General features: G+C 36.0%; 2 protein-coding genes, 2 long non-coding RNA genes and 1 other non-coding gene across 6 annotated transcripts in view; 2 read left to right on the top strand and 3 right to left on the bottom strand.

The window, feature by feature from the left end:
- Positions 1–261: 261 nt before the first annotated feature.
- LOC139855635 (uncharacterized) overlaps positions 262–22,698 on the bottom strand; it is a 100,023-nt gene continuing 77,586 nt past the window's right edge. For both annotated transcript variants that reach the window (XM_071844882.1, XM_071844883.1), the window contains 3 exons: positions 4,160–4,280; positions 2,782–2,845; positions 262–278 (listed from right to left, as the gene is read on the bottom strand). In XM_071844882.1, coding sequence (XP_071700983.1) covers positions 4,233–4,280 — 48 coding nt within the window. In that variant the 3' untranslated portion in view covers positions 262–278; positions 2,782–2,845; positions 4,160–4,232. The remainder of the gene's footprint in view (positions 279–2,781; positions 2,846–4,159; positions 4,281–22,698) is intronic.
- On the bottom strand, positions 6,093–9,971 carry LOC139852092 (uncharacterized). Its single transcript, XM_071841315.1, has 7 exons — positions 9,966–9,971; positions 8,532–8,595; positions 8,191–8,264; positions 8,011–8,094; positions 7,573–7,695; positions 7,350–7,398; positions 6,093–6,899 (listed from the first exon to the last, which is right to left on the bottom strand). Exons 1-7 carry the CDS (start codon positions 9,969–9,971, stop codon positions 6,223–6,225), a joined length of 1,077 nt encoding a protein of 358 aa, XP_071697416.1. The 3' UTR covers positions 6,093–6,222.
- Positions 11,294–13,205, top strand: LOC139855636 (uncharacterized). Its single transcript, XR_011761502.1, has 4 exons — positions 11,294–11,444; positions 11,568–12,088; positions 12,904–12,959; positions 13,169–13,205. It is a non-coding gene; the product is annotated as an uncharacterized lncRNA (long non-coding RNA).
- LOC139855638 (uncharacterized) lies at positions 13,241–14,192 on the top strand. Its single transcript, XR_011761505.1, has 2 exons — positions 13,241–13,413; positions 13,933–14,192. It is a non-coding gene; the product is annotated as an uncharacterized lncRNA (long non-coding RNA).
- Positions 20,920–21,025, bottom strand: LOC139856254 (small nucleolar RNA R71). The gene has a single exon (XR_011761749.1). It is a non-coding gene; the product is annotated as a small nucleolar RNA R71 (small nucleolar RNA).

The raw sequence follows: 22,698 nt of genomic DNA on the forward strand, positions 1-22,698 counted from the left end.
GGTTGCACAAGTCAAATTCTTTACCTTAACCTTGTCATCGCTCAACACTTCAACCACCCTTGCAGACCAATAAGAACTGTCAGAATACCAATCTACCTTATCACCAACCTTAAATGTACCATCAAATACAACACAAACTTCGGAAATTGAGTTAGCATCTGGCATTTCATCTTTTTTATATGTTAGCGGATAGCGAGGCCGAACCATTAGTTGTTTTTTAATGTGCCTTGTCTTTCTTCCATAAGGAGGCTGTCCATACATCTTTTCCCAACTTATCTCTGCAAACACATCAACAATTAACTTTATCTGAAATCTATGATTTTAAAAAGCTTAAGAACAAGGAACCCGATGAGAGAACACAATCAAAATAGAAGAATGTACTATAAGAAAAGTGACAACGGGCAACTAAGTTGATGAGGATCAAAGGATCCGTTGGAAGACAAACGCTCTTCGCAACAATAAATTAAAACACAAACGTGATTTAATTATGAAAATACTCGCGCACGAGTATAGCAAGAATGCAATAGCAATTCTTAATCAAATAATAATAATATTATTAAAAACAAAGAGAGGTAGGTGATCCCCTGTACGTACATATGCATCTATATATAAAGATAATAAACTAACTTACCCTCCAAGACTTTCCTACTTGTACTCTAACACTTAATAGGAAACGTATTATTTAATTACAGAAAACAAGATAATCTAATAATTAAAGAATATAAGTCTATCTATGACTCTTATATTCCAATCAACTAATACGGACCAAATAATAAGGAAATAAAATCTCTCATGCCAACCACCTTTGATCCTTTCAATCCGGTTCCATATCAGTCTTCCCCACCCAAAAAGAACTCGCCCTCGAGTTCCAACTTGAATATGACGATATGCCCGGGTCAAAGACAAACCAATTAATGACAAATTCATTGTTGCCATTCCAAATAAATTTGAGCATGCCCGGGTCAAAGACAAACCAGTCAATGACAAACTCATCGGTGTCATTCCAAATAAATTTGATAATTTTACGACAACCTTTTATGAATTTCTTATGCTCTAAACCCCTTTGACCATTCTCCCCTTCTTTAAAAGAACTCGTCCTCGAGTTCTCGTTCAAATCATATGATATACCTGATGTAAACTCAAACAAATCAATTATCGCAACTAGATCTTCAATTGTAAACCTCTTTTCATGGAACTGATTGTCCCCAAAGTCTTTGTATGCCACCATGTTGTACTCAACCTCCTTGAATTCATCCTGAGCTATCATATTTAATTCATCAACTATATTGTCAACTGAAGTTAGTTGTAGTGGTGACAACTCATCTTCACTGACAACTCGTGATTCATGTAATTGTTCCTGCTCATTAAGAATCGAGTTTAAATCTTCATCTTGTGTTATTGGAGTCGAAACATCTGCATTCAATAATTGTTCAACTTTTAGTTCTTCTTCCGAAACTCCTGGAAGCACATCATTTGAAGATGATTCGTCTTCATCATTTAAATCGTACAATGGTGATGATACTTCCGGCTCATAAGGGAGCTCATAAGGGATGTGATCTTCGTTGTAAATATCTTGAAATTCATAGTTTGAGTATGAATAATCATCACATAAGCGACGATGATGATGTGTTGGTCGTCGGATTCGTCGGGGCGGTTGTTGGTAGAGTTGTGGTTGATAGTATGGATGATAGTAGGGCAGTGGTGGATAGTATGGTTGATGGTAGGGTTGTGTCTCATAGTAAACAGGGCATTGGTGGTATTGAGGTACACCATATTGGTAGTCTTGTTGTGATTCGACCCAAGCATCATAAGTAGCACTTCGGGTTTCTTCTTCAAGCCATCGTTGTTTTGCACGTTCATTGGATTTGTTAACTATATCTAACGTGTCCTTGAGTCTTTTTAGGGCGGTAGCGAGATCGCGACTTTGATTACCTTTATCGGCCATTGAACAAGAAAAGAAAAAAAAAATCTTTTTTTATGAACAGTAACGTGAACAGTGATTTCTGCGCGTTTTCTGACGATGAATAGTTAGCGTGAACAGTGTTCCGGCGATGAACAGTAACGATATATATACTTTTTTTTTTTTTTTTTTTTGAGATAGAATATCAAAACTCAAACGTGGGAGAGACCCAAGTAATCGAATTAAGATATGTGAGATAAACTATCAAAATCCAAACGTGGGAGAAACCAAACTAATTGGAATTATGATAGATTGGATCGATTGCTCTGAATACCAATTGATGAGGATCAAAGGATCCGTTGGAAGACAAACGCTCTTCGCAACAATAAATTAAAACACAAACGTGATTAAATTATGAAAATACTCGCGCACGAGTATAGCAAGAATGCAATAGCAATTCTTAATCAAATAATAATAATATTATTAAAAACAAAGAGAGGTAGGTGATCCCCTGTACGTACATATGCATCTATATATAAAGATAATAAACTAACTTACCCTCCAAGACTTTCCTACTTGTACTCTAACACTTAATAGGAAACGTATTATTTAATTACAGAAAACAAGATAATCTAATAATTAAAGAATATAAGTCTATCTATGACTCTTATATTCCAATCAACTAATACGGACCAAATAATAAGGAAATAAAATCTCTCATGCCAACCACCTTTGATCCTTTCAATCCGGTTCCATATCATAAGTATATGCCTAATGATGACTAATAAGTCGCAATCAGAAACATAATAATCTAAAGTTAATGAAAAAAGTGGCAATCAATCATACCCACACTGGTTCATACAGCAAGTTAGCCAACTCACCTTCGTCTTCGAAATCATAGTATTCCAGCTGTATCTTGTTCCTTTTCAAATTGATATCTCTGATCTGAATGACATTTTAGACATGGATTAATAGAATTAGACTTTTGGTAAGCTCCTTCTGTAAGTACTTTAAAAATAGCCTGTTTAAAATTGCTCAATGGCAGTCGAGCCTTCGGTTAAATACTTTCGATGAACACTTAGATGTGTGGTTAGAAAATTATATGCTTTGGAAATTGGAAATAAGTTTGAAAGCAGGAGGGATAAGAGAATTCATAAATTTATATAGATTATTTACATAAAATATAACCTATTATAACAAATTTGAGTAAAAAGACTATTAAGTAATGTATCGTACAATATATTTCAAAAGAAGTACCCTTCTTCCCTTAAACACACTTTTTTGTTCCAAACAATGTTGCAACCAGAGTACCATCTTACTTGAATATATAACTCCAAAATAAGTCTTGCGTATAAACTATACCTGGCAATTGAGAGCCATACTCTCAAAATCGGGTCATTTGGGTCATCGGGTCAATTGGGTCAAGCTATCGGGTCAATTGGTTCTTGAGAAAAACTAGGTCTAGCAATGTAAATCAAAACTTAAAAAAAGTCCAATAGGTTCCCCTCTAACCTATTGGGTCCTATACAAAAATAAAAATATCAAAGAACATGTCTAATGGGTAACAATTCCCAAATCTCAATAAAGAGAGATAGGTCTAATAAGTCAAATGGGTCAAGCATAACAAGCTTCATCCGCCAAACATTTATGAAAGCATTCATGGTTATATAATTTACTATGTATATTAATATTTTCATATATATAATAAATAAATAAATAATAACTAAAATAATATAATCAATGTAAAAGTATATGACCTATTTGGACCACTTGACCCGTGTGACTTGTTTCGACCTGTTACCCAACCCAGCCTGACCCATTTGGACCCGTTTAAAAATTTGACTCGTTTGACCCATGACCCATTTCAACCCATGACCATTTTAACCCGTTACGGAAACCGACCTAACCTGACCCGTTTTCTAGGTATAGTATGAACATCCATGACGAACCGATCATATCCCACGCACAACTAAGTGTGCAACATCAGCCAAAGGTTGTAATTCAAACCTTAAGTTATTTCTATATGAAAGAAAAGAACAGCATACTAATGATCGTGACACACTAATGATCGTGAAACAATCATCCTAAACGTGTTCATACTCTTATGTTGGACATCTAAACATCATATCAAACACCAGATATGCTCGTAATTAATATTACGACGCCTAAAGTTGCAATCTAGCCCACCATTAGTATTTTTATTGCAATTGCATATGGGAACAAAACAGAGCTACCAAATCAATTGAATGAAAAAGCTACCTTGCATCTGAACCAGGCACCACGATATCCATCCGCAAAGGATTTCGATTCCCCAAGCTGGCCCACTTCAAACTTAAAACCACTCGAATTCTCCATTTTGCATCACCAGAATTTTCCTGATCTAGAAAAATAAATTTATCTCAGCAAATTTTCCATGCAAATCAAGTCTATGATTCATGAATTCATAAAAAAACTCATAGAACTTAACAATGAAAAATGAAAAAAAAAGTCCAAAATTAGACGTTTTTTCACCTACATCCGCCTTTCATAAAATAAATACCATTCTTGACCTTGCAATCACAGAATCGGGCAATCAAATTGCTACATATATTCACAAAACTACAAAATAAGGTTATTCATTAATGCACTATAATTAGGTATCATAATAAGTAGTAGTAGCAATTTAGGGTTTCGGTGAATTAGGGTTTTGCGTTACCATTAAACAAGAAATACAGTAGTACCTCGATGATTTAAAAATAAAAAAGTGAACCTTTGATAAGCACGGAAGATGTGATTAATCGCGAATAGTGTGTCTACTTAAAAGTGATCACCCTCACACTCACATGCTTCGAACTAAACCAAAGGGCTTTGTTTGTCTTGCATTAGTAAGTTACGGATTATGTATTCATTTATTTATATTTTATATTTATAATAAATTATTAATATTAATAAATTATTATTACAGTAATTAATTTGCATTCGTAATTCGTACGGTGTGTGTAATGTATGCAGTGGAGGATCTCGGATTGGTAGTCACTAGTTCAAACCCCCAAAAAAATTCTACTATTTCAATGGTGTCACTCAAAAAAATGTACATTATCAAATTGTATCACTAGTTAAAAACCCCATTTTTTTTTCACGACATCGCGTATTTCAGTGGTGTCCCGTGCCACCACTAGGTACAATATAGAACCGCCCCCATATCAGTGTATGTCACCTTTAAAAAACGGATTTTCAGGAAAACCTACCCGGGTAAATTTCATGGTTTATTTTATTTTTAACTATTAATCAAAAAGACACATTTTTCAAACAAACTATAGCGTACGCCCCAAAAAACAAATATCTTAAAATCCCTCGCAAGGTTGGCTTGTGATCTTGTGACTCGTAAATTCGCGATCATGACCTACAAATTCCATGTCGCGACCTGGAATTTACGGTCATTGCTGATAAATTATATCTTGCAATTTGCGACTGTCTGGAAGTTAGGAGTCGCAAGGTTCGCAAGATCCTATCCTACCATGTGACGTGCGACTAGATCTTATCTGCTCTAAGATTTTCGGATAAGATTTCCTGACATGTTATTTGAATAACATTTTCACTTTCTTAATATATAGTTGTGATGCTTCATTTCTAAATAAACAAAAACCCGTACTAAAAAGGGATGATGGTTGAACAATTCTTGCTGGAGTAGATGACTCCGATCTATTTCCAGCAACAATTCATCTCAAACCATAACAACACCTCCACCACCGGCCCACCTCCCCCGCCACGTCAATTTATGCAAAGTTTTGAGTCGCAAGAATCGAATGCAATAATATACAATATTCCAGGGGATGTTCTGTTATGCGTCGTAAAAGAAGCAATAATCAAGGTGAACATTCAAAGTCTATCCAGAAATTTTTAAAGGGAAGTACTTGAAGAGTCAGAAGCAGATGATAGCTTTGAACAAATTCCTGTGGATTTTGCAATGTAGTTTGTGTATCTTGATGGTGAACATTCAGTGTCTATCCAGAACAGTAACCCTGACGACGTCATGCTAACGTGATCATCCACTTTAACTAATAAAAATAGGTATATTCTCTATTTGATATGCTTGCTCTCAGCATGGCCTTTAATTTTTAAACAGTCATATTTATAGTCTCACTATGCAAATGATAAACCGGAAAGAAAAAGAAAAATGAGGAATCAAAAGCGCCACAGAAATTTGCATACGGAGTGTCAGAAACAACCTTCTAGATTGAGCAACTACAACACATGTCGATTACCACGTTTCAAGTACCAGAAAGAAAACTTACCAAACTATACAGAACGCGTCAAATAATACTTGATGTGAAGAGAATAGTTTAAACAAACTTCCACAATGTTGAATCAGTACTTGACTGACTGCCATTGTTATTTAGAAGGTTCTGCATCCATTTAATTTTGTTAACAAGTTCCTCCAGATCGATTACGGCTGCTTCCAGTGTATCTTCATGCTTTATGTTCAAGTCTTTACTAAAATGAATACCACCCTCATCTGCAACTGCCGGTGCCGCTTCTGCTGCTGATTTCTTCTCTTCCACACGCAAACTCGTAATACTATCGAAGGATTCCACACATTCATCATCCATTTTCACATCTTCAGTCTGCTTTTTTTCTTCACAAACAACGGTATCCATCAGATTTGAATTATGTGTTTCAGTATCACCCAATATCGCATCTTCAGCCTGCACTTTTTCCTCACAATTAACAGGAACTGAACTCTGTGTCTCTGTATTTGCATGCACATCATCATCATCATCATCATCAACCATTTTCACATCTTCACTCGCCACTTTTTCATCAAGAACAACAGCATTTACAGGATTTGAACTTTGCCTTTCTGCATGTCCTTCCGCTAAATCATCAACCATTTTATCGTCACAAATAACGGTATCCACATGACCTGAATTTTGTCTCTCTGTGTCTCCCTCAGCTGATAAACGAGTGCTAGAAGATGCATTGAGAGGTGAACCAAGAGAAATTGACTCCTGATTCATGCCTAAAACAAGTACAGTTACAAACAAATCTAAGATTAGCATGCAATATTAAGAGATAGAACTGTTTACTCGCATGGGCTTATTACATCTAAGTTACTTTACGTACATGTAATAAGCAATTCCTCCTGTCAAAGGGCGTACAAACAACAATTGATCACATGCTTCAAAACAAAACAAAACACTATAACTAAAAGTACGAAGTATAATAGAACTTTTTTTAGAAAAGAGAAAAAGAGAAAACTAGTTGAAAAGAAGTGTACTAACTATGATAGTAAGATGTTCAAGCATTGCATTTTAAGGTAAATGGTGATACTAATCAACCGTCGTAATATTTTAGATAATTTACTACCAGTTAGCAGACGGGTCTTAAAAATGTAGATTAAAATGGCCAACAAAAATAGAAAGACAAATTATATAAGAATTGCAAGCATTGGCCTACAAAATTAACTCACCTTGCTTTGATGGAAAGATAAGCTGTGCACCACATGAAGTCCTACCACCCTGCATGAAAAAAATTAAACTTAAATAAGAACAAGGTTATATTAACACCACTTAAATCTGTTACAATTATGAAAGAATCAAATAGGCAGGAAAAAAAAAGTAATTCAAATAAAATAAAATAAAAAAGTGGAGAGAGAGAGAGAGAGAGAGAGAGAGAGAGAGAGAGAGAGGCACCAGAGTAGGCAAAGTCCAGCCATTTCTTTCGGACCAATCTAAGTAGGGTCGTAAATCTTTACATAATGCTTCGTATGTCTCACCTTCTACCCCTTCTCCAGCTGGGGGCATTGGCAACTCAATCTACAGATGGTGGAAACATGAATACAAATCAAAAAAAGGGAAGGAAAAAGAAACTAAGAATCATAAATGGTATGTGTATTTAACTATTTATTTGTAATAATATATCAGATACATTCTTCCTAACGAAACGTTTTAAGAAGTAAAAATAACATCACAAGAGTGTTTCAGATGTTTATAAAACCTGATATAAAGATAGCTAAAAAATTTATACCTTGAAAGTTAACTCTCCAAGTTAATGTAATTAAATAATTTTTGACAACAAACACAATAGTATACTAATAAATTCTAACAGGTTGCACAAGTCAAATTCTTTACCTTAACCTTGTCATCGCTCAACACTTCGACAACCCTTGCAGACCAATAAACACCTTCATAATTCCAATCTACCTTATCATCAACCTTAAATGTACCATCAAATACAACACAAACTTCGGGAATTGAGTTAGCATCTGGCATTTCATCTTTTTTATATGTTAGCGGATAGCGAGGCCGCACCATTAGTTGTCTTTTAATGTGCCTTGTCTTTCTTCCATAAGGAGGCTGTTCGAATATCTGTTCCCAGCTTATCTCTGCAAACACATTAACAATTAACTTTATCTGAAATCTATTATTTTATAAAACTTTAAGAACAAGAAACCAGATGAGAGAACACAATCAACATAGAAGAATGTAGTATAAGAAAAGTGACAACGGGCAACTAAGTTTATGCCTCATGATGACTAATAAATTGCAATCAGAAACATAATATTCTGAAGTTAACGAAAAAAGTGGCAATTAATTCACAAGAAACGATTTCCAAACCCACACTGGTTCATACAGAAAGTTAGCTAACTCACCTTCTACGTCGAAATCATAGTACTCCAGCTGTATCTTGTTCCTTTTCAAATTGATATGTTTGATCTGAAAGACATTTTGGAGATGGATAAATTAAATTAGAGTTCTGTAAGTAATTTAAAATAGCCCGTTTAAAATTGCTCAAAGGCAAATGAGCCTTCGGTTAAGCACTTTCCATGAACACTTAGATACGTGGTTACAAAATTATATGCATTGGAAATTGCAAATAAGTTTGAAAGCCGAAGGGTGGATAAGAGAATTCATAAATTATACTGATTATTTACATAAAAAGATAACCTATAATAAAAAAATAAAAAGTGAACCTTTTGGTAAGCACGGAAGAAATGATTAATCGCGAATAGTGTGTCTACTTAAAAGTGATCATCCTCACACTCAGGCACTTCGAACTAAACCAAAGGGCTTGTTTGTCCCGCAGTAAGTTAAGGGTTATGTATTCATTCATTTCATTTATTAATTACAATAAAAATAATAATAATTATTAATATTATATATTTTAAAGGGATGATTCTCACACACACTTTTTTGATCCTCACACACCAATTGAGTATTATTAGAAGAGTAAAAGGTTAAAATAGGTGTGTGAGGATCAAAAAAGTGTGTGTGAGAATCATCCCCATATTTTAATAACAAGCAATTGCGCCAGCTCGCTACGCTGGGCCCAATTGATTTCGAAACTGGTGGCTGCATCCCTTTGGTTGTAATGAAGACGGCCAAGCCACCAAACCGATTGCACGCTTGTGTTATTATATACATCTAATAGTATTTATCTACTTAAACATGTCGCTATCAAAACTGTGTATTGTAGCTACTGTTCATTTCGTCTTTTTTTGTCTTTTAGTGATTTCCAAATGAATATATACAAGTATTCGGGTCGGCCCGCTTCGCTGGGCCCAAGATCGCTAGCCGGAAAAAAAGGCCAACTTCAAGATTCAAACCTACGTCCCTTCAAATTTTAACAAACATCCTTACCAACTGATCTACATATTCATTATGATATATTTATAGTTTGTTTAACATATATCCCTTAAAATTAGAGGGTTGGTCAAAATTAAAAAGGTAGTCAAAAGGGGTGAAATTTAACATAATGTAAAAACCGGGGGTTAAGGTGACAAAATTACAAAAAAGTTTCAAATGAATAGTTTCATTTTTTTTTTGTCTTTTTGTGTTTTCTATTTGAATATATATATATATATATATATATATATATATATATATATATATATATAATATATAATGTGTTTTCTATTTGAATATATATATATATATATATATATATAATATATTATATTATACATATATACAATTCAGCAAATTTAGTTACTATTCCTCGATAGTAATTTCTTTGTCCTTTTGTGGGGTTTTTTTTCTGCTTTTCCATCCCAAACTATTTTCGTCTTTGTTCCAACAACTCTAACCGCCATACTTCCGGCAACGCAACTTTTAGAACCTACGCACATAGCTTTTAGACCTAAAAAACCTCATAAACCCACCCCAAACTTTGAACGCAAATACTTTCAATTTCCTAGCGAAATAAAAAGACACCACCTACACAAATTAACTCGCAACATATTTTCGAACGTACAATTTTTACTAGCAATCGGTCTGAAGCGCACTGCCACACGCCACACACATAGGTCATCGGAAATTTCCCCCGCCACTTTTTCTGAGTTTTTTCAGGTAGTATAGATGTGTTCTTCAGTGGGAACAAAAGATATCAACGACGAAAATAGGAAAGAAAGAAGAAAAGTCCGGATGTTCGGAGAATACCAGAAGCCGGAACGAAGCCGAAAAAATCAGGTTTTAGGCGAGACACATGAGAGAAGGCAGAGTCAACAAAAATGTAGAGACTCATAGAAAAAATATTCAGAAGATATTGTAAATGGTTACCTGAGAAGAAGATCGGAGATCAGAGAATCAAATGGAAAAGGCAAAATGAGATGGGTAGATTTTCAAGTAAGAGAGGATTAGAGAAGGGAGCACGTGATGACTTTTTTAATATTAACTATATAGATATAGCTCTTACTCCAATTAAAGAGTTTGAGTCATTAATAAAATATTCCTTTAATGTGTAACACAAATTACATTATAATTATAAATTACATCAAAATTGAGCCATTCTTTTATAACTTGAACTTTCAAACCTTATTAAATCATTCTTCTGATTTATACAGAGTAATTTTTATTACGTGTATAAAAATTTATTTACGTGTTATATAGTAATTATCTATAACAATTAATTTGATACATCTAAAAAAAAAATATTATACAACATAATTTGGACAGATCAAGATAATTAATTTGTTACAACACATTTAGTAATATATGACAATATGTTTCTTTGTAATAATATGTTTCTTTGCAATTGTATTAGATGTTTAATATGTTAAAACGAATTATTGTCTTATAGGTTACATTAACTGTTTTGCTTTAACATATTCTTAATAGAATATATAATTGGATGCTACAAAAAAGTTTTACGTAAACGAGGGTGGCCGCCGCAACACGCGTCTGACTACTGTGCTTGTAATATTACAATTGAGCAAAAACCCTTTACTGTTCAACAACGGTAACCCTAGCTTTCCATTCCCTCCATTTAACTCATCCGGTCGCCACCATCACCGTAGCCTACCATCTCCGGCGCCACCACATGTCTTCTTCAGAGGTTGTATTTTACAAACACAACCTGAAAATTTTAGGGTTTCGTCTTTTATGGATATGTGACATATTATCGAATGTTTTTTTTTTTTTCGTTGGTTATTGTGACGTAGCGGTGTCTAACCACGGTTTGAGTTGATAAATCGCGACCATGGGCTATTGCGATTGTAACCAGTATGATTGCCGTCGGAAATTTAGGGTTCAATACGATTCACCAGAAACCGTCATCGTCGCTACTGGTAAATACTAAATCACTTATTTTTTTTGTTAATACTCGACATGTTTGTTTATTTATAACATGTAACTTTTGTTGTTGTAGCATGAATTGTTTGTGGTTTTATACCTTAGTTGATGTATTTCAGAATTCAGATGCGATGGTCATGGGTAGTGTTCGGTGACTGTCACCTCTGCAAAACAGTAAGTTGTATTCATCTACACCGTCACATCATTTTGTGCTCTACTTTAACTACAAAAGTATTACAACTGCATATAATTATATGATATAATATCAATAGAGAGTATATTTTTTGCATATATTATTATAATTATAATTATAATTATAATAATAATAATATCATTGAAATGTCGTCGTTGGGATTGTAGTCCGATTGATACATACACTGTCCAGAAATTAAACATTGATGCTTGAATCAATTTTTTTCTGTCAAAAGTAGTGATTTTGTTGTTGTTGGTTACAAATACTGTTAATAATGATTGACTAACTTTGGTTGGTTTGGATGTGATTTTGCTGATGTCTTTCCGCTTGGCTGTGATCCCGCTGGCTAATTTGGTTACATGTGACGCTGTTGGCGGGTGTGAAAAAGGTTATCCCATTTAGAAAACCCTTAAAAGACGACGATGAACAATCAAGTCCAACACTCAGGTAACAAATTAAACTCCCGCTCAATACACATGTTTCTTACTTATTACATACATATACAGAGAACTAATTGCTCAAGGATTTAAAGTTCTAAAGTTCATCATTTCAGTTTTCACTACTTACATAGTTTGAAAGCAAATAGGTACTTCATGACAGGTGTTTTTATTTGTTTATTTAATATTAATATTGTAATTGTATGGTTAATTATCATAAGGTAGCAGGCAGTTTGATTGTAATATGCTTTATTGAGCATTATATATTTATTTTGGATGCTGAGTTTCTAAGTAGTTTGAAGATTTTATTACTCCAAAATGCTTCTCTTTTTTACTATGATGGAGAATGGAGATATATACATTACCATTAGAAATATGTCAGTGTTAATAAGAAGATATATACAATTAGGTATTTCCAGCTTTAATGCCTTTTGTAACCATAATTGCTTAAGAAGATATAATGTAAGCTGGCCTTTGTAGGTCATTTGAGGATATACGGTTAGTATTGATATAGTATTTTTCTGTCAACAATTGTGGTTTAGATTTTTACCAGTTCTCAATAAGAACAAATACATCCATAGAAATGTTAAAAAAAATGGTTGTCATGATAAACATATGGGAGTTGGGTCGAGTAGCGAGAAAAAATAAAATTTCGTATCTTGGCGTGGTAACTAACAAGTTGCAGCCTTGGCGATTTATGTTCTCTTGCTTGATTTCAATTAATTGCTTGAGATGTTAGATTTTAGAAACAAAAAATTGCTTGGCTATCTTTATTTCGGCAATTCTTTTGATATACTAAACTCTTCATTTTTTTGGTTCGTTTAGGTATGCATATCTCACTGGATCAAATAAACATGTCAAAAGGCACTCAAATTTCGATGGTGAGATGTTTTCTTTCTACATTCTATTATACGTATTGATATATGATCTATATCTATGTATTTAGAAAGACATTTCTATTGATCAGAGGTTACACGTTCTATTAACTAGCATAGTTTTAATTTACTTCGATTTTACAGTTCTCAAAAAGTTACAACCTTCTACAAGAATGGTCCCTTTCAATACAGCTAATACGTGTTTTTTCTTGCAGCTTTTATGTGTGCCTGATCGCAGGCCTGCTCTGTGCGCGACTGCAACATATAAGCTTGCCTGATCGCGGCATACAAGCATGCGTGATTGTTACCCTGCTGCATGCCTGATTGTGTTTGCCGATTGCAGCTCAAACATATTCCTGATTGCAGCCCTCCTGACTGCTGATTATAGTGTGCTGGTGACACACACAGTGACTCAACTTATGTTCATGTCGTATTTGTTTGAGCTTATTCTTACGTCCAGGTATTTTTCCCATTTAGTAGCAAAGCTTTTATTTATTTGCATCATCATTTACATTTGCCTAATCACACACATGTTTCCTCAAATACTCTTTTGGTGATAAATGATTTACAAGAATAAGAACACGACTTATTCCTTCAACTTCTAAAATTTCAAAAGTCCTAATCTTTGATGGCTTCACTGTTAAGTAAGTTCTGTCTCAATAACTGTAAGTTTTTGTGCAAATGATCAAACATATAATACACTCTCCAACCTAAATTTCTCTACAATAAGTTATGTGTTGCTGTATTTCATTAACTAGGTTATTTTGTATGTATCTGATTTAATATGACTGTCACACTTTTTTCGTGAATAAGCTGCCAAGTTACAAGTACTCTGTTAACCAAGATGTGAATGACTAGAGTTTACATTTTTGTTTTTATGCAAGTTCTACTCTTTAAGTCAGAAATGAGTTTAGTTTGTATGCATCCCTTATTATCTTTAATATTGTCACTAACAAAACCTTACCTACTGCGATTACAGATATGCCCGCAAAATAACAAAAGAAACAAGAATGGATAACGTAGCAGACCACAATCTCATATTCAGCACCTTTTGTGCCATGTTTTCAATCACCTATCTTGCAGCCTTTAAACTTTTCGTATGACGCTTTGAATCACCTTTTGCATTGCTATAAATTTATGTATTCCTATGTATGAAACTTTTGTAAACCTGTGTAATGCATATGTAAACTTATATAACCTTATGTTATAAAATCATCCGGTTAACGGCCCTTTTCGTTACTCCTTAATAATAATAACAAAAGAACCCGCAACAATGTGCGGCGGGCCAACCGCTTGTTAATATTAATTAGTGATGTTAAATTTTTTTTCTTTCTTTAATGTACTCTTTTTCTATTTGCGGTGTCTCGTTTCATGTCTCCTGGAAACAGACCAATTTTCAGATTAAGTAGCAAATTAAGTGGCATATTAATTAACAAAGAAATAGCAATTTTACTTATTATACGAATGCACACCATTAAGTGGTAAGTAAATAAGCCCTATGTCTCGTTTAAAAGACGGATTCTCAGAAAAAACTACCGGGTGAATTTCGTGGTTTATTTTATTTTAGGCTATTAGTCCATTTTTAAACAAACTATAACGATACGCCCGAAAAACGAATTTCCTAAAATGCCAAGGTTAGCTTGAGACCTTGCAACTCGTGATTTTTCGATCATGAATGACAAATTTCAAGTCGAGACCTGGAATTTACGGCCATTGTTGGTAAATTATATCTTGTGAATTGCGACTGTCGGGAAGTTGCCAGTCGCAAGGTTCACAAGATCCTACCTTGCGACGTGCGACTAAATCTTATTCGCTCTAAGATTTTCGAATAAGATTTTCTGGCATGTTTTTGAATAACGTTTTCACTTCTTAAATCTATAGTTCTCATGCTTCACAATTTCTAAACAAACTAAAACACACACTAAAAATGAATGATGTTTGGGCATTTCTTGTTGAAGTAGATGATCCTCATCTGTTTCCAACCCCTAGCAATTCATCTCAAACCATAACATCTCCCCACCACCGGCCCACCTCCCCCGCCATGTCAATTTCTGCAAGGTTTTGTGTCGGAGGAACCGAATGCAATAATATACAACATTTCAGGGGGTGTTCTCATCGATGTTATGCATTGTAAAAGATGCAATAACCAGGGTGAACATTCGAAGTCTACCCAGAAATTTATAAGGGAAGTACTTAAAGAGGCACAAGTAGGGATGGCAATGGATCGGATATGGACCGGGTGACGCCATATCCATATCCATATCCATTTAGTTTTTGTTCATCCATATCCATTTAGTTTCAGGTCATCCATCGATATCCATATCCAGTGGATTTAGCGGGTTAATGGATATCCAATGAATATTTAAAAAATGTTATTATATTTTCTAATATGCGATTTAAACGAAAATGTAGTATAGCAAAAATAAACATAACATGACATTATTAAATTATATCCATAAAAATGTATAACCCTTGTCGAAGATATAACAAAATTTGTTAAATTTAATATAAGACATAGATTATACAAAATTAAATATGAGATTTGTAAGTTTATTTTGTTGGATATACATATTTTTTGTAATATATTATAGTTATTTCATTATAGGGTTGAAAACAAAATTTAAATCTATTGGTAAATGAGCTTGTAACAGTAAATATATAAGCATATATCTATATTTATGTATTTTTATAGGTATTTCGGGTTGTAATGGATATATCCATGGATGAAACTTTTCATCCATGTCCATATCCATATCCATTTAGGTTCATCCATATTCGTATTCATATCTATTAAGGTTCAACCATATCCATCACGAAACGGATGGATCGGGTGGATATCCACCGGATCGGGTGGCCATTGTCATCCCTAGGCACAAGCGGATGATAACTTTAAACAAATCATGAGGCTTTTTGCGATGTAGTTTGTGTATCCTAATAATGGTAGTATACAATTATGTTTAGTTTTCTTTATTATACATTTTACTATTAAATTATATATATACTTTGTGACATTTGTTTGCATTTTAGTGAAGGAAACTCAAATTTAAAACAAATATAGGCTTGTCTAAAACATCTAAAGTATAACAAACAAATAGGAGTATTATTTATTTTAATTCAACCAAGAACCAAAATATACCATACAAAAGTTAAAACATTTTTCTTTTTAAAACTAAAGTATGGGATATCAAGTTGTTTGTTACGAGCCACTTATTTAAGACAAAAGTATCCAGATAATCATTGTAGTTTGTACAATCTTGCAAGTTTAGACAATATTTTTTTCTCCAAAAAGAGTCATTGTGATTTATAAAGGTTGCACGTTTGGTCACTTTATCTAACAAATGTTAACAAATGTCCATGAAGTCCAATCTTGTTAGCCATCGACATTCAAGAATTAGATTAAACACTCAAACTGGAAAGTGAATATAGAAGCGGTGGTCCGTCAGTGACCTGCAAGCGGTGTTGATTACCTTAAAGTCATGTAAGTTTCTTACATATTTAAAGAGCTGGGAAGATGTTGTTACCTTGAAGTCATGTAAGTTTCTTGCATATTCTTTTTGGGTTGGGAATGGAACACGCAAAAAATAGTTTCCCCGACAGAAGTCTAGCAACCTGATGAAACACGCAAAAAGTAGTTTCTCCGTCATCTAGATCTCGTTGGAAACAGATCTCCGGTCAACTTCTCGTCACTTCATATGCTTAACCGTACGTTACTTTCCAGCAACCAAATTTCCGATCAATTTCTCGTCACTCCAGATCTAGATTGTAAGATCCTAGATTTTATGCATCAGAAAGTGTCTCGAAAGTGTCAGTAAATGTGTGCATCAGGAACTGCCACTAAAAGTCAACCTAAAACTTATGCATTTTCAGAATTTACATCAGAATCGGAGTCAGACAACTTCAGTCCCTGAACTTCAGAATCAGAATCAGATACAGCACTGAGCCGCGTCGCGGGCCTTAGAGCCGCGTCGCGGGCTAAAATGTGAGCTGATGGTGAAGTTTGCTGAAAAGTGTCGGGGGTGTTTTTCCTCATTAAGTCGCGTTGCGGGCCCTGGAGCCGAGCCGCGGGCTATAACTGGAGCTGGTGCTGTTTCAGCTTTTTAAAAGGGGTTAAATGAGGGGCAAATTGGTAATTTCACTTATGAACGGTTTTGAGGCCTCAAATCTTGCCAAATCTCATCCACATCGTCATTTCATCTAATCTTTTCACTCTCTTTTCTCTCAACCTTTTTAGAAAGAGAAAACCCATTTTAGAAAGAGAGAGAGCTCAATCGAGGAAGAAGAAGCTCGAATCGGGTGAAAGCGCAAGAATTAAAGTTGTTCCACTTGCTCTTAGCTACGTTTTGGTTGTAGTGGTAAGTCTCGAATCCGGATTTCAATTGTTTGATTCTTGTTCATGTTTAGGGTTTGTGCTAGTTAGAGTTATAACCCCACTTATTGTGAAATTTGGGGGTTTTGGGTATGATTCATGTGTGTAAACACTAATTGGAGACCTAGAGTTTTGGGTGACACATTTGTAGGTCTTGTAGCTTGCATGTGTTGATTAAACACTAGGTTACTTGTGATTTAGTGTTCTTGAGGGTGTATGTAAGTTGATTTTTGTTGAAAACCCCATTTTGGGTCAAAATGGGTCAAGTGGGTATTTTGGGTCAAGTAAACTTAATTTGGTGTCAAAATAAATTTTGAGTCAAGTTTTCGTGAATCAAGTATGTGAATACTTGATTTAGGTGTTAATTGGTGTTTTGAAAATATAATCACTAGTCGTTAGTGATTTTGGGCATTTTGAGACTTATGTCAAAATGGGTAAGTTGATTGGGTCAAATTCGATGATGACACTAGTTTTGGTCAAATGGATGTTTAAACACTTGTGTTAAGTGTTAAATGGCGTTTTTGGAAGTAATCACACATGAGAAGTGATTTTGAGTCAAAGCGATGTTTTAACAAGTCAAACGTGGTCAAACGCAATATGGGTCAATATTGCACGTGTTGTAGTTTTGTTGTTAACGGCGGTTTGAAATGATCACTACCTAAGTAGTAATCTAGTGTTGGGACCTAGGTTGGTCAATTTGGTGACAAGTATGATTTGGGTTAAATTGTACTTTGTTGTGTGGGTTTGAATTACCACCTCATATCGGCTAAAAAGTCACGTTTTCACCCCGGTATTATGGCCCAAAAACAAGAAAGATTCGAACTTTGTCGGAAAAATACCCACTTCGTCGGTTAGAATTAAAGAACAAGTAATTCCGAAGACGGTGCAAAAAGAATCAAGAGAATCGGAGCTAAAACGAAGATTCTAGAGCAAAAACGATGAAAGACAAGAAATCAAGTTACGATCCAGTGAATCAAGGCTGACCAGGCACAAAAACGGCCTGCCAAACGGCTTGCCAGTATGGCAAACGGCCTGCCAAACAGTCCAACAAACGGGCTCAATAAACGGCTTGCCTGGCAAACGGCTTGCCAAATACGGCCTGCCAAACGGCTTGCCAGCCATTTGCAGGCAAAATTCTTGTCTATTTAAAGAGTCTTTGTCATTCATTCCAACACACTTCAATTCACTTCTTTCTCTCTCTTGTACAATATTAGTCATACTCTCAAGCCCTTCGACTCCGTGCGGGAAACCTAGTACCCGGAGAAGAACGCCGAAGATTGTATTAGGAGCGGTCTGGAGTCTTGAAGTTGTCACTTTTGTATTCGGAACTCATTTAATCTACTGGTACTTCTATCCCTTATCTTTATATAATGTCTTATGATATTTTTGTCAAGATTAGTGAGTAATTATCTTTAGTGTATGCTATGATGTAAGCAGTTACAATGCCGAAATAATATTATGGTTTGTGTATGCTGTTGAAATGATTTCCGATTTTGCTTTAAACTCAATCGCTTTTCCAACTAATAGAACGTAGTTATAGGCTCTATTATTGGGAAGTCGCGAACCCCGATTTAGAGTACACTATCTGTGTCACCCCTTGGTAAGAGAAGTCTATCGGATACAACGTAAGATCGACTGAGGCACACCGGTTGTAGTAAGTCTTTCAAGCTTTGGATTCCGACTGAGGATTCTTTCGTAGTGAAACATCTGACTAGACCCTTAGTACATTGTCGGTCCTAGACCATGCTAGTGTAGTCATCAAGCATATAAACTTCGTGCACGCTGAAGCACAACGGTTGTTGTAAACTGTACCTCTGCTAAGTAAGGCCATGGAACCCGGTTAGTGTTGACCAGTACACTGCACCATAACGCGGTCTCAAGCATTGCACCCCGTAGGGATTCTTAGTTAATTAAGGAACTGTTTGTTTAGACACATAAAGGATTGGACCGTTAGGATAACCGAACGTGTTCATGGAAGTCAGCTTGACTTGGCCATGGTGTTCTTTATGGTTGAACTCTTTTCTAAAGGGCCTAACTATCTTTTAAAACCAATCATTAACGAAAGCATTGAAACACATCACGTCTCTCGGATATGGTAAACCATGTATTCTATTATGCTTAAGAAAGTTTAGACCATTGTGGAATGTTAATATGTCACCCAACCGAGTCGCTCAATTCGATGAGCCGTCCGAACGTGTATGCCTGTAGTCAGACTGTACGGGCGTCGGGGGTAAGGGACGTTGCTGTCTATTCAGAATCTTCAAGCCTAATGCAGTACCCAGTGACATGTCTTATGACAGGGGCGTTTAGGACCAGTGTAATGAATACAAGGCCTTTGCCTATTCATGAGCCAGCATTTCATAATCTCGGCAGAATAACTGATGAAGTCATAGTATGCACTCACTTTAACCTTATCGGAATTACGAATTTTATCGCATTTACTTTATCTGTCTTATAAATTAGAAAATCCCAAAAATAGGTAATCACTACTCCGTGTTAACTATCTTAGGCTTATATATAGGTTCGATTCTACTGATATCTCAAAAATACGACTCTAGGTCATACTTCCCTTACTCATATAAGGAGTAGTAAGATTTAGGTCCCGCTAAATATAAATTTAAAACAGTATCTCCCCCTCGAGTGGCTGATCCTGGCGCGCCGCGGCCCTACGACACCGCGCGAAATAAAACCGTCCGTTTCGGCCGTATCAAGGGGGAACCTAGTTTTTGGCGCCGCTGCCGGGGAACTGGTATCAGACAATACTGCTCTCTATCAAACTGATTCAAAAGCATTTAGTGGTATCTAAGAAAGACAATTATACACGGACTTGGTTGTTGGATTTTCTGAACAGTCGCCAATTATATTGGGACCAAAAGGATCTTGCCTCTCCGTAGTCGGCCTGGCCACTTGGTTTGTTGAATAGTTCATGCGGAGCTCTGTTACCGAAATACCAGGGAATCAGTAGCCAGAATCAAAAACATATTCAACCATAGGATAGTAGTTAATTAAATAAGATTACCTTAGATTACCTTAGAATTAGATTACCTTAGACTAGTTTAGCTTACTTTAGATTATCTTAGTTTATTTGCTAAAAATTAAAAACAAAAAGGCATACCCAGTGTATGACCCAAACCCGATCTAGACCAGGGCCGTTGTTATTCGTACCTGATCCAGACGCAATAATCTCTAAAGCACGCAAGGAAGCACGAATCAGAAATCAAATGGCGTTACGCGTTACTTTAGCAGAAAATACCAAACCATCGATTGAAGGTCGAGGAGGACCAATCAGATTTCCAGAGATTCAAGGACACTCGTTCGAGTTAAAACATCACATCATCCAGCTCATCCAGAATAGCTGTCAGTTTCGTGGATTACCGAACGATGATCCTAATTCTCACCTTGATAAATTCATATCTCTTTCGAACTCCTACAATCAGCCAGGGATAGGACAAGATATAGTCCGGCTATACTTGTTCCCCTATTCTCTCACTCATCATGCTCAAACTTGGTTTGAATGACTGGAAAAAGATTCCATCAAGTCATGGACGGAGATGGCTACCAAATTCCTAACCAAATATTTTCCTCCTTCTAAACAAACCAAACCGAAGAATGACATCATTAACTTCAAACAAAGTTATGATGAATCTCTTTACACTGCATGGGAGCGATTCAAAAATCTGCTGAAGAAATGCCCTAATCACCAGCTAGAACAGTCAGCCCAAATCTGTACCTTCTACAATGGTCTTACGGTAAATCATAGGACGACGATCGATGCAGCAGCTCAAGAGAATCTGATGAACCAAACCGCAGACGAAGCATGGGAATTGCTCGAGAACATGACAATGCATCATCATGACTGGAACAGTGGTGAAACAACTTCATCATCTGCCCCACTCTTAGCACTTAACAATCAAACGGAGGCCATCAAATCCCTCACAGATAAGATGGAATCTCTCGCTAAAGAACTCGAAGAATTGAAGATGTAGCCGCAGCAGGTCAACCAAGCTCAGGCTTGTGTTAATTGTACCAACCCGCAACCCACTGAAGAATATCAAGTTGAGTACGAAAACCCTGACGATTCAGTCTGTTACGTCCAATACCCAGCTCCTCCACCAAATCCCGGATTCAATCAACCACCTAGGGTTAATCAATTTCAGTGAAGCAATCAACCTTTTCGCTATCGCTATCCACCTTATCCAGCCCAACAATCTCAATTGACCTACGATCAACCACTTCCACTCACTGGAACCCCAGTTGAGGAAAATTCCCCTACCACCCAGATTACAAAAGCAACTAACCCCACTCTCGGAGCTGATGATCTCTTGACTCAGTTCATTCAAGGACAACAACAGCTAAATCAGAGAACTGCAGCCAGGCAAGATCAGACGGAGATATTAATGAGAAATCAATTGGCTCTGCTCAAGAGTCTGGAAACGCAGCTCGGACAGTTATCACAACGCCTTGAAACCCGACCGCAGGGAAGACTGCCAAGTAATACTATCCAAAATCCCTACATAGAAGAAGAAAAGCAAATGGATTCCATAATCCCAGAGGAAGAACCACGGAGAAGGTCAGCCAGGCTAAAGAACAAATCGACATATACTCAGAAGTTGACCCCTGAAACTCCAGTTCGTGTACCTTATCCTGGAAGGCTACAAGAAGAACCATCCAAGCTTGATTCCTTCAAAATTGATGGAAGATTCCTGGACACCATGTCCAAAGTTCCCAACCAGAAGAGATACATCCGAAGGCTTCTTTCTACAAAGGAGAGGATACCAGATTCTAACAAAATTCCACTGAGTGAAGAATGCTCTACATTACTCAGAAACTCTCTACCACAAAAGCTAGGAGATATGGGCCGATTCGTTTTTCTGTGTTCAATCTACCAATCTGGAACCATTCATGCGCTAGCAGATTTAGGAGCAAGTATCAACCTAATCCCTCACTCTCTCTACACGAGATTAGAGTTAGGAGACTTGTCACAAACTAAAATGACAATCCAACTTGCCGATCACACAATTCGATATCCTAAGGGCATAGTTGAGAACGTCTTGGTGAAAGTCGACAAATTCTTGTATCCTACGGATATTGTAGTAATGGATATTAAGGAAGACCTACACACACCAGTAGTGTTAGGAAGACCTTTCATGAATACGGCTAGGATTGTCATTGATGTATATAATCAAACCTTGATATTACGATCACATGGGGAGATCGTTACCTTCAAAATTGACCGACCAACCGATCTTTCTGGACAGGAAGAGATGTTTGCTATTTCCACCAGACGGATCACTTCCGATGACGAGTCTTCACCACCAGCCGATGATATCGAGATGGGTGTCGAATCACAGTCTGTAGGCGACCCAGAAATGGAAAAAG

The sequence above is a fragment of the Rutidosis leptorrhynchoides genome, chromosome 6 (assembly GCF_046630445.1).
Source record: "Rutidosis leptorrhynchoides isolate AG116_Rl617_1_P2 chromosome 6, CSIRO_AGI_Rlap_v1, whole genome shotgun sequence".
Lineage (NCBI taxonomy): Eukaryota > Viridiplantae > Streptophyta > Magnoliopsida > Asterales > Asteraceae > Rutidosis > Rutidosis leptorrhynchoides.